The 18144-nt window shown below is 39.5% G+C and overlaps 2 protein-coding genes and 1 non-coding gene across 3 annotated transcripts in view; 2 read left to right on the plus strand and 1 right to left on the minus strand.

Annotated features, from left to right (window-relative positions):
• LOC134624774 (zinc finger protein 665-like) overlaps positions 1-18144 on the minus strand; it is a 183040-nt gene that overhangs the window by 122526 nt on the left and 42370 nt on the right. The window lies entirely within an intron of this gene.
• On the plus strand, positions 2791-13632 carry LOC135932092 (zinc finger protein 492-like). The gene is made up of 3 exons (XM_063469834.1): positions 2791-3033; positions 8284-8389; positions 10211-13632. The coding sequence occupies exons 2-3, from the start codon at positions 8372-8374 to the stop codon at positions 11159-11161; spliced, it is 969 nt and encodes a 322-aa protein (XP_063325904.1). The 5' UTR covers positions 2791-3033; positions 8284-8371; the 3' UTR covers positions 11162-13632.
• On the plus strand, positions 4210-4315 carry LOC134625082 (U6 spliceosomal RNA). The gene has a single exon (XR_010093697.1). It is a non-coding gene; the product is annotated as a U6 spliceosomal RNA (small nuclear RNA).

Raw genomic sequence — 18144 nt, forward strand, 5'->3', positions numbered from 1 at the left:
GGACTACGGGTCAATGCGATGTTTGACATTTAATGGACAGATGAAGGCCCTGCTGTTTGATTGTGTTTTTTGCTTGTTATTTGTTTTTCAGTGTACAGAATTCCAGTTAAACTTATTATAAAATGTTGTTCACTTGTTTCCATGTCCATACTTATAGTAAAAAATTTAAGTGTAAATGTAACAGCATTGTTTATACTTGTAACTTCAGAGTAAAAAGCTAATTGTTGATATTAACATTAATGTATTACCCTGTAATCAATAGCATTGTTATACATTTTACGCATTAACCCTCTGGGCTCTGTGGTGGCCATTTGTGGCCACTTCACTTCTTCTTCTTGTTTGACTACTACACTGCAGTGGACCAAAAGAATGACGCAGGTTTGATCTTAACGATCTAATAGTTGTGTGTGTTTGTGCATGACATTGCAATGAAAATATGTATTTGCAAGATAGACTGGAATAAATTATGACGCATCAAATATTACACAGGCTGCAGTGAATTTTTGTTGATACAGGTTATTGAGCTTTGAGGTTCCCAGTCAAACTTATCTTTGAAGCACATGCTAAAAACACTTTTACTCTTGTACATTTCATAACCACACACTATAGCCAAAGTATTAACTCTCAAAAAAATTTCAAAGCTGCAGCTGCAGCACATACAGCAACAAACACTTAGTAAATGTGTCCTGGAGTTTCTGCAGGTACAAAAAGTGCTACTGCTGTAAGTAAGCCTAACAGCTTCCAGATCACTTATATTTCTGGAAAGATGGTAGGAAGGGCATCACTGCTCATCTCTACAATCTCCTAGATCTTGGAATACAATGCCTTTGTCCCACTAAAACCTACAAATGAAGAGTGATCCTGGAAGAAACGGGGCGCACACTATAGTGACCTCAACAATTGCAAGACAGCCTTGTCCCCAATGCTCAGATGGAGAAAAAAAGGAAGTTTCATGAAAACATTAGGACTTTATCACCGTTTTATCTAAAAAGTTACTGGTAATATAAAAACTAATGGCTATAAAGATTAAGAAATTTAGATACAATTTTGATTTTGATGAAATGGACTGGTGCTAATTTAAATTGTCGGTTTAAAGTCGGTAGAAGTAGATAAATGTTTTAATAAATATACATTTTACAGTATTTTGTGAACATACACAAAAGTGGCCATTTTTGGCAACAGACAAGCTGAGAGAGAGTTTTATAGTTTTTGCTCTCCTTGAACAAAAATAATAGTGCACAATAATCAATGTTGATGTTAATCAATTAGATGCCCCAGACTCTACTATTAGTAATACAGCAGTCCCTCGTTAATCGCAGGAGTTACGTTCTAAAAATAACCCGCAGTAGGTGAAATCTGCGAAGTAGCCAACTTTATTTTTTACAATTATTATACATGTTTTAAGACTGTAAAACCCCTCACTACATGCTTTATACACTTTCCTCAGACAGGCACGAACATTTTTACACTTTTTTCTTTTGTTTAAACACTCTTAAAGTTCAAACCTTCGTAGAAACATAAGTCCATTATAAAATGAAACCGTGCAAAACGTTTCGTATTGTTGTGTTTGTCGGGGAGAAAACTTACAAACATACAGTACAGCACTTCAGAGTTACACTGTTAGCGATCAAAGATTTATATAAATTCGACAAACTAAACTCATTCTGTAGTGTACAGCCGTGGTCTCCAACCTTTTTTGCACCACGGACCAGTTTAATGTCAGAAAATATTTTCACGGACCGGCCTTTAAGGTGTCGCGGATAAATACAACAAAATAAAATGATACAGACAAAGACAAAAACTGTGGTATTTTGTAAATATAATAATAAACGTGAATTCACTGTGTGATTGTGTAACTTTATTAGCAGAGTGCTCATGAAATGCACCAACAACATTGAGAGTAACATCCTCCTCTCTGCTTCTTGACGCTCTCTGGTCGCTATGGTAACGCGTAAATAGTTCTTCCGAATAAGACACACGACTACAACACGGGAAAAGACCCAGGGAACCCGACTTAACGATTAAAAACCCTGAAAACCATACATTTCACACATGAGCCTCAACTCTCGCTGCCCGGTATCAAACGGGCCCGGGTGTTGGGGACCGCTGCTGATAAAAGTGCTGATAAATATTTTTTTTAAACAATCTGGGTAAAAGCACTTAGAATCAAATTTATTTATCAGCAGCATCAATAGTAACAAAAATACAATTTAGTTTTCGCTGTCAAAGTCGATCTAAATGAAGTAACGTGTTTCTGGTTACTGTGGAGGTCACGTGTTTCTGGTTACTGTGGAGGTCGCAACATGGCGCTCCCCAGTGGCTGCAGCCAGGTACTCTTGGGGCTAATCCCGGAGCGAACAGGAAAGGGAAATGGATTTTCAACTGCAGTTTATTAAATTGCAAATGGGAAAAGGATTTTGAAATGCAGTTTAATAAATTGGAATTCAAAAATGAATTTACAATTGCAGAATTTATTCTACAATTCATTTTTAAAGCGCAGAAATTTTTATTTCGATGCGCGTAGCTCTTGTGGTCCTCCTTAGTGGAGAGGAAAGTCCTGCAGAATAGATTGAAGGAGCGGGGAATTGGGGAATTTAATCTGAAGAGTGTGTTGGAGGGTAGTAGGGCACAGGTGAGGGAACGGGTGGGGTTTCTGAAGGATATAGGTGTTTATGTAAGAGTGTAGTTTTTTTTTTGTTTTTTTATACAAATTGTAAACTCACTGTCTGGCCCATACTCCGGAACAGTAGGAGGCGGTAATACTCCTTTGCGTTGGTTGCCAACCGCCGTTAAACACAAAGAAGAAGAGAGCTGCTTTTTCATGAGACGGGAGTAAAGTAGTGAACCTACAGGAACATATACCACCAACAACGTCTGGGTCGATATCTGCATCGATCTGCACACCCTTGTCTCCTGGATTGTAGCTGAGATCAGCGTGAACCACGTGGGTCTCTGCTCCCTGACCTGTTTCCTGTTTGGAAAGACTTCCAGCTTCATCACGGAGTTTCTCTTGGTTTGTGGGCTCATCTAAAGGTAAGCACCGAGCTAACTTTAATGTGGGTTCAGTTTATGTTGAGTTTATCTCTGTTGAGAATAATAGATTGCTTGGTATACACTGGAGTTAGTCAGACTGTAGAGTTCGTGATTGCTTGCAACATTATGAAATGGCGGTTGCTAGAGGGTAAGAATACATACAGAAAAATAGTCTTGGAACAAAAGGGTGCAGGGCAGGAGAACAATCAACCCCCACCCCCAGGACAGATAACCACAGGTACAAGCCTGGGGGAGGGCAACCCCCAGGGATCCGATTTTTCAGTGATGACGCGACGAATCCTACTTTCGGGCCTAAAGTAGTCTGCGTTTAATATGGCCTTTTGTGTTGTTAACATGTTTAATGTTTTGTATTTTCTTCTATTTAATCTCAAAAAGCTCCTAAAAACAGTCAGTGATCACTGTTGACCTCCCTCGGCTTTTATTACCGCTAATCATTTATTTAAGCTCAGTTTTTAAAACCTTACGATGTAACTACAGCACAGCCCATGCAGCAGTATATGAATAACTAACCTCGTATTGTGGATGGATTATCTCACTTGTTCTCCTGGCTGAAGTTTGGTCCGTTTACAGCATCCTGCCATGCGATTACATTTGTTCCTGACCACCGAGAACACTCACGTTAACTTTTATCGAGTGGAAAAAAAAGTTAGCTTGTTTATATTATGCTAACATAGCTGTGTCGCTAGCGGTCACGTAGCACATCATTATATACCAGCTAGCCCAACTTCAGTAACCCTACAAACGTCACTGCTGTTTAGTTTTCTGTCTTCATTTATGTTGGAAGTGATAACAGAGCTGTACGTTTGAATTTGTTTCTAAACCCCCGCAGTCAGGACATGCTATATTGTATTTAGATAGAAGCTAGCGAGCTAACTTCCTGCTAACTTCTAACGCCGTTAAATGTCATAAATTCCATTTTCATGGATGCCTGGATGTTAAACTCAATTGTTACACCTGGTAGAGCAGAACACTGATCATTTTATTAAAGATGAAAGACTTTAGACAGTTTTTCAACTCTTAGTAATGCCACAGTGATCGTTTGATATGTGGACCTGCAGCAGAGTTTAGGCCCAGACACGGCCAGTGACGTCAGACTGAACAACCGGATAGAGAGAGACTAGTTGAAGCCTACTGAGCAGGGGTGCCAAAGGGCTACCTTGCTTCGGCAAGCGCGTACGCTAAATTGGATATGATACAGAGAAGATTAGCATGGCCCCTGCCCAAGGATGACACGCAAATTCGTGAAGCGTTCCAAAGGGCTACCCCCGCCGCCCCTTACGCAATAAAGGTGTGTGTGAGGAATGCTCCTCAGATCAGCCTTTAGATGCATCTGTATTTTATTTACTCCCAGCCAGGGGCGGTTCTAGGATCAGACCATTAAAAAACACTCCCAAAACAGAATAAATTATTACAAAATATGAATAAAAACTATAAACTATAAATGGAGGCAACTTTGCCCGTGGTAGAATGTATACAATGTATGAAAAAATCTTGCAGATACTAATTTTACTAATTTAGTAATAATAATTTTTTGTTGTAAGATTTATGAGTTTCATGCTTTCATAGTGGTACTTAGGAGAGCTTGACATTTTTATCAGGTGGTACACACTGTAAAAAGTTTAGAGTAGGATGGATTGTAGAGTAGCAAACATTGTCAGAAAAGACGTTTTCAGCACTGCAGGTTACCTGTGTGTGATGTTTTTCTGCTAAAAAGAAACATGGTCTGAGTCCTACCTAACTATATAAAGAGTAACTGAAGGTTAAATGCAGCTAACATGTCCTGTTTTAAGCCAGACACTCAACCTCCGTTCCGCTGCATCTCAGCCGCCATCACTCTGGCTGAAGCACCCCAAAAAATGGGTCAATATCGCCCCTGCTCCCAGCGCAAAGGAAGACGTCTGATTTTGGAAGTATTGCTACCATCAAAAAGAATCGTACCTTACGAACGCTGTATTCCCAGGCAGTGTTAGACCTAGATCCACCTTGTAAATGCTCGGCTGTTTTTCAGCAGTTTGAGCCTTTGACTTTTTCTGCACCGAAGGAAGTAATTGATCACTGAAGACCATCTAATTCCCCACAAGATATTCTTCCTTCTCGCCTCCTTAAAGAAACTCTTCATGCCATTGGGCCTAGCATTTTATTTTTATTAAATACTTTATTGTCAACAGGTTGTGTACCAGCTGTTTTTAAACATGCTGTTGTGGAATCCATTACTAAGAAAAAAATTCTTGATCCAAATGTACTTTCCAACTTCAGGCCAATTTCTAAACTCTCTTGAGTCCAAAACTTTGGAAAAGGTTGTTTTCAAGCAACTTCAGACGTTTTTAGACACTCATGGCATTTGGGAAGTGTTCCAGTCTTGTTTTAAATCTCTTCACAGTGCTCTTCATCTGTGCTATCAGAAACTGAACTTGAATAAGTTAAATTTGAATTTGAATTGCTCGGATTGAATCTGAATTGTAACTTGAATAAAAGCTTTTGAAAACTGAATTTGAATTAATCTAATTTGAAATCGAATTTATGGTTTGAAAATGAATTGATTTGCTTTGAAACTGCATTTTATCCTTTAAAAAATTCAGCTCTCGAATAATTTCAGTTTCACTCTCACCATTCAGTTTCAGTTCTACATTTCAATTTCAGTTCCAAAATTCAGTTTTTTGGGACTTCCAACCGGTTCCGGTTCAAGTGCAGATTAATAGAACTACGTTCTAGCACACTGTATAAGAACAAGCGTCATGTTAACAAATGATAGCCGTACAGTAACTTTATGCTTATTTTAGCTGCTAGCTAAAAACGCAAATTTAGCATAGGTTGCCCTGAATTCAGCTTTGACAAACAAATATGATCGACTGTTTCTAATAGAATTCCAAAGTTGTCATCTTGGACCCTCTCAGAGCCCTGTATGCTTGCAGAGACCCTTACAGTAGGGAAACATGCAAAACGGTGTCCAAACCTTTGTATTTGAGCTTTATTTATGTCTTACACAGCACCCCAACTCTTTAGCTAACTTAATAACTTTAGCTAAAGTGAATAGTTAGTCTAATTCATTAGTGCAGCATTACTGGATCACCTGTTTAAAGTGATATAATGATATACAACTATCACTGAAACAGCAAACTTTGTAAATAAACAAACAACACCTCATTCCCATGGCCACAGCTGTAGATTACACTATTTTTATTTTTTTTTAGTTTTTCTGTAATGCTGCCGATCTCCGACTTGTATCCCCATGTGATGTCTGTGTTGTGTGTGTGTGTGTAAGGTCGGCAGGGTGACCTGCATGTGGCCAGTAAAGCCTTGAGTCATTCATTCATTCATTCATGCTCTCCGTTGTTTTTTCCCTGCCAGCTGGCTTCTGTATCACGTGGTATAAGGCTCCGCCCTTGTCATTTGTTGAGCAGGAAGAGTGCACGCTTGTTTTCATGCACATTATGTCCCGGATCAAAACGCGGTACAATCGTCTTTTTTTCTACATCATTGTCATTTGGAAATGAGATCGCACATAAGTATGAATTGAGATCACGATTTTCTAGCATTTAATTGTGCAGCCCTAAATGATGCCATCGAACAGATTTTTTGTCCATTATTTTTAATTTTATACCACAGGCTGAATTGTAGGTGGTGCTGCTTGGGTCCAAACTGTCATACAATATGAAAAATGAGAATATCATGGAATGCTGTCACAGTCTGGCAGACAAAGACCGTATGGAGTGATGTAGAGGACCCAAAATGCAGACAAAATGGAACGTGGAACAAAACTTGAATTAACAAAAAGCGAGCCGTTTAATGAGGCTGGTTTAAAAAAACAACAACAAAAAAAAAAAAAACGAAAAACAGGGTACAACAAAGGGCAAGGCAAACTGAAATAAAACTAACATTAACCTAAACTGGAAGAACTAAACACACAACATGAAAAACTTGCACATGAAATCTAGAAACATGGCATCTCCCTGTTCTTTTGATCTTTGGGCTGAAGGAAGGACAATGCTCAATCAACAATTACTTTATTACACACAATTCAACACTTGACATTCAACACTTTTGAGCACAAACCATCATGATGGGGAGACATGCATGCAGAGGGTCACAAGCAAATCTCAAACCGGTGGAGGGTTACTCAAACTCTTACAGCCTTAGTGGCCCCCACCTAGTCGTAAAAGCCTAAACATTCACATTTTTTCTCTCACACGGCACCTACGTTATGACCTCGGCTCCCTGTGCCGTCTGTTCAGTTCTTTTCTAATCAGACAAATAAGGTGATGACTCTCTGAAAACAGTATTTCTTATACCCCAGCAGTATAAAACAATATAATTCATTCACCATAAATCAGCAGTCTAATGTGATCTCCGTTTTGTGGGAGAAACGTTTCGTCACTCATCCAAGTGACTTCTTCAGTCCAGATGAACAGAATCAACTTTTGGAGATTTAGTCTAAGGAGCTTGGAAAGAAAAGCGTCTGGACTTCTTTAAGTTGCTTGAAGACGTTTCACCTCTCATCCGAGAAGCTTCTTCGGTTCTAAGGTTCAAATGGTGGAGAGTCCCAGATTTAAACCTAGTGGGAGTTTCCCCCCCCAAAGGGGGACAAAGGACCCCCTGATGATCCTCTACCTAATCACATGAGCTAAGGTGTGAAAGCGGGTGTGGGTCCTAATCAGCCAGAGTTTCGGGTGAGCTCATTGTGAAACCTGGCCCCACCCTATCATGTGATTTCCTGAGGTCAGATGGCCCAGGGTGTGTGTGTGTGTGGGGGGGAAACTCCCACTAGGTTTAAATCTGGGGCTCTCCACCATTTGACCCTTAGAACTGAAGAAGCTTCTCAGATGAGAGGTGAAACGTCTTCAAGCAACCTAAAGAAGTCCAGACGCTTTTCTTTCCAAGCTCCTTAGACTACAATGACCTGGATGATGAGAACCTTCACAGACATTTTGGAGATTTAGTTTCCTGGATGATTGAGAATGCATCAAGACGTCTAATGTGATACAAATCAGTTTAATAGGTGTAATAATTATCACCTTCTATTAATTCAGGAGAATAATGCAAACTAAAACTACATAATAATCTCACAGTCTTTAATTAGAGGTATAACATGGCATAAGATAATATCACAATCTCACAGGTTTCACCTTGAATCTTCATAGGTATTGTTGTCACTGAGGAGTTTAGTCATGTTTATTTGCTCTGCTTCTTTTGTCAGAGATAAAATACAAATAAATACTTTTTGTGTCCCAGCTGAGTAACAGGAGGAGAAGAGTCTGGTGGTGCAGCAGAGGAACATTTTCAGCCATTTGGACTCAGCTCAGCCACTACAGCGGAAACAATGACTTCAACACAAAAGGTGAGAAAAACATCACAGTTACACTGTTATTGAAACTGTGTGTACAGCTGGTTGGTTTTTAAAAACCCATCAACAGCAGCTTTATCTTTTCCATCCTGGGCTCCTCCATATATACAGAATCTACATTCACAACCACAAAACCACAGAAGTTACAAGAAAATACAAAGATCATGTTTTCTCTACACACATTGAAACAACAATATCATCAGTTGAACTCAATTTTTTTCTGAAATAAAAGAGTTTCTCTACTGAGATCAATATTTCTTCAATAATGTCATTTTCATTACAACTCTCATTGTAGCACATCATTGTAATGTGATACTGTCACCAGAAAGTGGTGGAAACTAGAGATGGACCGATCCGATATTAGGTATCGGTATCGGTCCGATACTGACGTAAATTACTGGATCAGATATCGGCGAGAAATAAAAAAAGTAATCCGATCCATTAAATATCAAAAAAGCATCTCACAAAACTTGCAACACGGCGTAACTCGGCTCATAACCGTAGCACGTCGGAGCAGTGTGCATCACGTGATAGAGCGGCTGTGTGTATTTGTAGCCTCAATAGCAAACCAGCATTTCATCTCGGAGGAAGTTATCCCAGAGAGAAGTAAAGCAAGTGTGTAAGTTCATCTCTGAATGTTTGTAAAGCGTACCTACGTTAAGCTTAACAACCGATATATGGAGCGTCTGCCTCTTCTCTCTCTCTCCTGCCGCTACTTCATGAAACTCCTTAATGATCAGCTGATCGGCTTTTCTGTCGCGAGTATGTCTCTCTTGTTTGTTTTTGGCCCACTTTGCACCAGAAAGAGGAAACCAGCAGCTGAACAATAGCAGCGCGTTTAACCTTGATAAGCTGTTGTTAGAATTTTTTTACTTTCTAGATCAGGATCCTTTTCTACGTAGCTGACGGCTGGTTACCGTGCAGGGGCGGATCTAGCAAAGTTTAGCCAGGGGGGCCGATAGGGCATTAACAGGGAAAAGGGGGCACAACGACATACTTTTCTTTCTTATTCTCATTTAAAATGTCTAGCTTTTAATAAATAATTATCTCAATCTTACACCCAAAGTTTTAATCTGATGTAAAATGTATAGAAGTCCATTACTGTATATAGTAACTGTTAAATGTCTAATATACCTCAGTAAGCTATAGTACTTTTTCCTTTGGGAAGATACCATCTGTGCAGTCTGCAATTCTGTAGAAGAAAGAGGTTGAATCTATTTAATTATTCTTGAAAAATTATTTATTTATGTGCATTTTTTTCAAACTGCATCAAATTAAAGTTGATTATGTTGATTAAGCATCATGAGGTGGAGGGTGGGGGGTGGTTCCCTTTTTTTTGCTGGGAGTTTGCAACCCTATTAGTTAGGTTGCTTAATATTTCTGCTAAGTACTCTTTAAAATACCAGAATAGGGAGGATGGTGCAGGTTTAAGTTTATTAGATTGATCAGTATTGCTGAACTATGAAATATTTTGGGTGCAGTGTATTTTTTACATACAGGTATAACAGAATAGCTTTAGTGTTGTTGTTTATTTAAACTTGAGTATGAACTTATACAAAATGCAGCAAGATATTAAAAAAAAAAAACAGTTTTATTGATTAAAAAACACTATATCGAAATTAATATCGGTATCGGCAGATATCCAAATTTATGATATCGGTATCGGACATAAAAAAGTGGTATCGTGCCATCTCTAGTGGAAACACACCTACAATGTGTTTGTTGACATGTTTGATTCCACTAATAGAGGGAGTTTCAGTTTGTTCCACGACTGCATTTCACTCACTGCCTCTGTTTGTATCTCTGTCACTGTAGGACCAACATGGAGCGAGAAGTCAGCGCTCTCAGGAGGCCGACAAACCTCACAGAAGAAAGGGAAAGAAAACCTACAGCTGTGATGAGTGTGGGAAGGATTTTACCCAGGCTGGACACTTAAAAAGTCACCAACTCATCCACAGTGGAGTTAAAGCTTACAGCTGTGATGAGTGTGGAAAGTCTTTTACCCAGGCTGGACACTTAAAAACACACCAAGTCATCCACAGTGGAGTTAAAGCGTACAGCTGTGAGTTGTGTGGAAAGTCTTTTACCCAGGCTGGAAACTTAAAAACACACCAACTCATCCACAGTGGAGTTAAACCTTACAGCTGTGACTTGTGTGGAAAGTCTTTTACCCGGGCTGAAACCTTAAAAACACACCAACTCATCCACAGTGGATTTAAAGCGTACAACTGTGACTTGTGTGGAAAGTCTTTTACCCAGGCTGGAGACTTAAAAACTCACCAACTCATCCACAGTGGAGTTAAAGCACACAACTGTGACTTGTGTGGAAAGTCTTTTACCCAGGCTGCACACTTAAAAAAACACCAACTCACCCACAGTGGAGTTAAAGCATATAGCTGTGACCTGTGTGGTAAGACTTTTGCTCAAAATAGCGACTTACAGAGGCATCTAGTTACCCACTCTGGAATTAAGGCGTACAGCTGCAAATTTTGTGGAAAAAGATTCAGCAACAAACAGTACCGAAATAGTCACCTCCGGATTCACACTGGAAATGATGTTTACTGCTGTGATCAGTGTGGGAAACTGTTTGCAATAGATGCACAGTTACAACAACACATGTTTAGCCACACCGAGGAGAGACCTTATAAATGTGACCTGTGTGAGAAGACTTTTAAATCTCCACATCAGCTGAATCAACACAAACAGATCCACCCCAAGCCGCGTTCGTACGGGTTCTTGAAAATGTTGGAAATGCTTGAATTCTAATGTTGTCTTTTCAAGGTTTGAAAAGTGGTTGAATTTCAAATGTGGTGCTTAAAAGTGCTTGAAAATGTAACTGTAACTCTATCTTATCAGATAGAGAAATAAAATGAGTCGCAAAACCAAAATTTCCTCGCCTGGGCTGCCTTGCGTCTGTTTCAATATGTGACCACGCCCCTCCCTTGGACAGTCGGGGATGAGTGCGCTAACATACCTGTAGGTCGCTGTTTTAATGAGTTTTTGATGGAAAACAATAATGGCGTTTGGGCTCTCCGCTCACCTGATAGGTGAGTCCTAGTAAATAATTTTCCACTACACATACGTTAAACATGCTGTTTTTAAAAATTCTGATTATTTTTTTGCTAGCTATAAAACTGGCTGGAGAAATGATTGTTCTAATAGTGAATGTCAAAGTTGCTGCAAAAAAGCCACCAAAGGCAGGTTGCAGTGGAAACGCTGAGTGACACGCCTGCTGTCAGACCTGCAGGTTTATCCCTGTGCTGTTCTCATCTGTTATAGTAGAAAAGCTTAAAAAGGGACCTTGAAAGTAGGGCTGCTCGATTATCGCAAAAATGATAATCACGATTAAAATTCGATTAATTGAGCAACCCTACTTGAAAGTGCTTAAAAAGTGCTTGAATTTGACCCTGAAAAAAGCGTACGAACCCGCCACACCAGAAAGTATCTCTACAAGTGCAGTTACTGTGAGGATGTATTTAGTTTTTTATCTTGTATTTTTAACCTAAGTGTTTGGAACAAGTCTGATCAGTAAACTTATGGAGTTATACTGAATAAACTGTTTGGAAAAATGAAGAATCATTTTCTCTCAGTAAGCTGAGTGTTGTAATGTAAACAGTAAAATGTAATTGCACGTTGGCAGAGATGCTTTTTATTTCAGGCGACGTTCAGGTTAAAAATGTTGAAGGAATTCCCTGACTTACACTGTCATTGTTTAGAAGTGGAGCAAAACACTTGTATCCATTTCTCAACCCTGTCGTCACTGTGGTGGTGGGAAAGAGTTTCTCTGTGACCTTTGTAGAAAATCTTCCAATCATCAACGGGACCTAAAACCTCATCAACGTAGACACACTGGAGCCAAAATGAACTACTGCAAAGAATGTGGGAGAGGCTTCCACACACCAAGTACATTAAAAATACATGAACTCTTCCACAGTGGTGTCAAAAAGCACATCTGTGACCAGTGTGGGTCATCCTTCACCTCTGCACGTGAGCTAAAAGAAAAAGCATAAGCGAATCCACACAGTAGAGACACCATACAAGTGCAGACACTGTGACAAAAGCTTCTCACAATCAGGTCATCGTAACAAACATGAACGTACACACATGGAAGTGAACTTCAGCTGTGACCAGTGTGACAAGAGCTTCAGGAATCTCAGTTCATACTCCGAACACAAACCATCCCACGCTGTAAATAAACTGTTTCACTGTTACCAATGTGCAAAAACATTCACTTCATTATCTGCTCTGTGCAAACATCAGCCTGATCATGCAGGACTGAAATCACTGGATCACAATGAATCTGAAGAGAGAGAAAGATCCTCTTCTGGTTTCAGGGTCGGACTTAAAAACCTTGAGATCAGGCTCCACAGAGTTCAGATGGAATCTCCTGTAAAGAGTGTCAGCTGATGTCACACTTGGATCTGATGAGGTAGCTCTGATTTCTGGACCTACAGTGAATAATCCTGAATGTTACATTTAGGAAGCTGCATGTATAGATATGCAAATGAAGTTTGTGTTTTTTCCGTTGAGGGATTTTAATTCTCTAAAATGTTATCCCTGTTCCCTTAGGACACAGTAGTGTTTAGTAGTTGTATTCATTTTATGTGTTACCTAAGTTAAATTTCAATCCTTCATTCATATTTAATCTTTTGCTGTGGTAATCCCTTCTCTTAGATGATTTTCTCCCAAAACTGCACATATTTTCACAGCAGTTGCTCTTAAAACTTCCCAAATGAACTAAATCTGTCCACCAGCTTTGAAACAACACCTGCTGTGACTTTATGTCCAGAAAAAAGAAACTCAAGCTAAACTGGTTTTGGGCTGTACTTCCATATAATACCAGTTTGTACCAGAAGATGAAGCAGTGAGTCAGTGTAACCTTTATTTAATTAGGCAAAGACCATATTCGTATTCACAGTGGCAGCAAAGTAATGTTGAAAGGTAAAAACAGCAGCACACATCAGGACTATTTTAAAGATCACAGGTGACTTTTACTTAATTCAAATTCCTTCAAATTTTGGCTCCTCCTTTCACTTTAGTGTATTTACTGTATCCTTGAAGTCCACGTGTTGTTTTTTAATGAATTCATTTTGATCCACATGTTCTGCAGCTGTTTTCCTGTTGATTTGAAGTTTGTATTATGAAATCCTGATAATGTTAAAGCGTTAGTTATATTTGATGAACTCTGTGTAACGTTTGTCTTATTAAACAGTTTGGTGTGAAAAATAAAAAAATGGTCTCAGAACAAGTAGTTTGAGCCATGATTTCAGATTCAAACTAATTTAACTGTTTTCAGTGGTACATGTGGAGGTTTATCAGAGGAGGCGAGTGTTTAAGATGCATTGTGACTAACATCTCACACATTCCAATAAAGCAGATGTTCCTGCATTGCAACAGCGCTTTGCAGATGTGTTCTCCCCCCTGCCCGTGTTCACGACTCTCATGGAGCACCACTTTGAAACGCAGCTGATTGGCAGATTCCCTTGTCTTCAGAGTCCAAAGACAAAAACGGCCTTCTCCACTCTGTATGGTTCGTACCAATTCGTCACACTTCCGTTTGGCTTGTTTGAAGCCCCGGCCATTTTTCAGCACCTCCTGTAGCGATAGCTGCGTCCTCACACTGCATATGCTGTTTCCTACCTGGATGATGTCGTCATTCATGGTGATACCTCGGTGGAGAATGTGCAGTGGTTGTTCACGGTCCTGGATTCCCTGAGGCAGGCAGGGCTGATGGCAAACCCGAAGAAGTGTGTGGTTGGATGGAGGGAGGTACAGAGTTTTTTGGTACAATTTTGAGACCCCATTTGAAGGCTGATTACACCACAGCGACGTGGTGAAGGCTGTCCCAATTCCAAATGCGTCCTTCATTTCCCCGAACTTGAAGGAAGAGTCAGGTTTATCATTCCCGGCCCAACATATCCCAGAATTCATAGCGCAGCTTTGACTATGGGTAATCTTTTTGAAAAACAAAAAACGGCAGATGGCAGAAGCGTGGTGGCCGAAGAGTAAACTTTTAAAAGTATAGAATTTTTCAACCTCATCAGTTAACGCTGTCCATGCAGATATTATAGATTTGTAAATGATTACCTAACAATCTTGTCAACACAAAGTTCTTTATTGAGAGGCAGTGGGGAGAGGGGACACTTGGGCAGTGCATTTACTGCATGTAATGTGTCATCAACCTTTTCATCTTTTCTCATTACCCACAGCTACATCCACTTCTGTTGGGCTTAGGCTACTCACTAGGGCTGGGTATCGTCACTGATTTCTATAACCGATTTGATTAAATTCAATTTTAACTCAGTAACTGTGTCAAAGTAACTGAGGATAAAACACAGAAAAACAGCAAGCTATGCGTTTTCAATTTGGCATAATTAAAAAACAAATGTATTAAACAGCAAAAATGAAGCTTTCTTTTAGTCGGAGAGGAACAAAAGCTGCAGCTCAGAATCAGTGCGATGTTGACTTTCTGCCCCGACGGCGTGTCCGTGTTCGTGCCGTCGGGTGAGAAAGACGACATCTCACTGATGCATCGGGTCCACGCTTTGTGTTCACATCTTTGTGGTGAATCTGTTCACCTGCTCTCATTTATTGTTTTAGCTGTTTATTATTATGTTTTGTTTGTTTGTATTATACTTTCTCAACAGTACTTGTTTCTTTTAATTTGTTTACTGGTTTGCATGCACTTTTTATTTTTATTGATTTTTCTAAATACATTTGAAAAGAATTGATACCTGTAAACCACCACTGCAGACCCAATGGCATTCTCATGCTTCGCAGCATCATTGATTCTTACAAGTCATCCAGCTTGTAAGAATAAAGGCTTTGCACCCCTGATGATCCACCAGGACAAACTCAGCAGTGTGTGAAGAAGAGGAGGAGGAAGAGCCAGCAGCAGCTGACAGATGGAGAGAATAGACAGACTGTTCCTGTTTGTGAAGGACTGCTAGGAAAGTTTAAAATAACTAATTATCTGTCCTGAATCAGTCTTATTAGGTAATGTTCAAATAATGTTATCATTCCAGTGTTTTCAGTGTGGGAGAAAGTACTCAGGGCCTTCAAGTTACACACTATGAAAGGCAGCAACAAGTTTAATGTTCAGAAACCTAAAGTATGTATCAGCAGCAGAATGGAGCTAAAAGAAATGTTTGTTTCAGTTCTATGAAGCTTTGAGTATTTTGGATTAGTAGCACTGCTGTGTTTGTTGCATCATATTGCTGTAATTTATTATATGCTTTATATATTCTGAGGTAAGTTGATCTATAGTGTTACATCATATTCTATAAGGATGTTATGTTTTTGTGTACTTTCTGCCCAGTTTGACCCATTTAGCAGAAGTCAGCCTGTTTAAGGCTCTGATATCTATTCTGTGTGACTTAAAGCAGTTATGACATGGTCTGATTTTCTCACCCAATAAAGGAATATTTAATATATCAGTCTACTCTTCATTCTATCAGAAACAGTTATCACAGCTCGTACATTTTACTTTTTACACATATATGTAAGCATTGAGCCAAATTTAGTAATGCCAACATATTACACAAACAATATTTGTCTCTTATATATAATACATCTACATATACACTGTCAAAGATACTTGTCTTTGAGTGAAGATTTAAGGTGATAGGAAATATAAATAACTGCAACTTTAATCTTTGACCCAGAGTTCAAGCTCACTGCTGTAATATATCCTGTAATATATATATATGTGTGTGTGTGTACCATAATAATCTGACAATACATATAATATTGGCCATATTATATTTACATTACCACAGTGAGATGATTTTAGTCTCATGAACAACATTAGCTGATTGTTATTTACTAACTAATCTTGAAATGACTCTTCAGTACAGAAATGAAGCCCAACTATCATGTTTTACAGTACCGTGGTCTCAGCCTCAGATACTCAACTAATCAAAGTGATGTCATGACAAAAATGAAGGACCAACAAAACATTTTTTCTCCTTCATTTCTGTCACACGTATGACACGTTTCTCGCAGTTAGTATCATGGTTGCTAGGCAACCTGAACAGCGCGACAAGGGCTAGACCGTCCCATTTCACAAGCCTCTCACTTCTGCACTTCCCGTACTTGTAGTACGCACCATACGTAGCGCGCGTAGCGCGCGTAGTGCGTGTACTTCAAGCGTGCATACCCTGAATTGGGATACAGCCACAGTGCTGTGATCTACAACCCACCTCAGGCTCATCCATGTTTTAACAATGCCAGTGGCATTTCTCCACTGCCTAAAAGGGGGCGCCACTGAGCCAATAAACGTCACAATACACAAACACATTGGGGTTAAAGTGGAGTCATACAACATAAAAACTGTTACATTAACATTTATCAGGCTGATGTTTGACACAGTAATATTTATAACAGTAGGTGTGACATCAGTGATTATCAGCTGCTGTCTGGACTGCTTACAGAAAACTTGTCTTTCACTGTTAAACACTGAAAGCACATGCATCATGATGATTTATCTAAGTGCTGCAGCTTAACACAACTAAACACATTTATTGTGAGCAGACTGCTGAATGCTGAAAATACTGGACTTCAGGAGAAAACCAGAAACACAACAATGAACAGAAATAGAACAGAAATGGAGCCGACTGACTGTGAATAAAATATCTGACAGCTGTGATGAAGCTGTGTTAGAATTTAAATTTAAATTTTAAATTGAGTTTTTTTAACATTAATTGCAATGTATGCTTATAATAGAGTTGGTACACTCATTAAAAGGATACAAGTATCATTTCCACTGTGTGAAGGGTTAATTAAGAGGGATACAAAGAGTTGAAGTGAGTGTTGAAGGTAAATTACTGCACGTTTACAAAACACAGTTTCAGTCAGGAGAGGCTGCTTGGCCTCACGTGTATGATAACAGGGTGTCTGTTAAAGATGCCATCAGCATGAATATGAAACATCCCTGGTAACAACTGTAAGGTAGGAAGGAGTTTTCTCACACAGGACAAGATCCCTGACTGGAGGTTAGTGACCGCTGTTGTGTGGAAGAACTACGAGGACAACAAATGAGGGAACGCTGAGTCTAAACCACAGCATCTCCACATTGATTTGCACAAATGTACTGTTTATAAGGTTGGGGAAACCTGGAGTCAGCTGGGCTGAAGAAGTGACGAAATATTTCTCCCTCTGAAAACTCTGCGTCCAGATGAACAGAATCAGCCTTTTTGGATTTACTTACCTGGCTGATTGAGCAGGCGTCAACACATTAGGTGAAAATGTTGTTAAGTGCGAGTAATTAAGTGATAGATTAATGCAATAGGAAATTGTGCTTCTCAGATGGAGAGAAAGTGGGGAGTGATAGATGAGATGAAGTGATGGAAGGAGGAAAAGAGGCGAAGAGTGAGTCACAGGCAGAGCCTAGAGATGATGTAGGGCAAAGCGCAAATCAGGAGAAAGAGGCTGGAGTGAGAGAGTCAGAGCCCAGAGAACAGGAGAGTGAAGCCACAGAGAGGACATTGTCAAACCTAATTGGACTTAACTGATCCTGCCCATGTCATACAATTCCACATACAGTATGATGAGGCCTTTATTCAAATGCGTGATAATATTGGATCCTGACAACCAGTACTGTCGGTCACAGTCTGGCTGAGGCAGACTATATGGAGTGATGAAGGTGGACCCAAGTGCGGACACGCAAAATAACAAAACTTCATATTAACTGAACGACCGTTTATTAAAGGCTGGACTTAGAAATACAAAGCAAAGGGCAGAACTAAATG

The sequence above is a fragment of the Pelmatolapia mariae genome, linkage group LG3_W (genome assembly GCF_036321145.2).
Source record: "Pelmatolapia mariae isolate MD_Pm_ZW linkage group LG3_W, Pm_UMD_F_2, whole genome shotgun sequence".
In the NCBI taxonomy this organism is placed as follows: domain Eukaryota; kingdom Metazoa; phylum Chordata; class Actinopteri; order Cichliformes; family Cichlidae; genus Pelmatolapia; species Pelmatolapia mariae.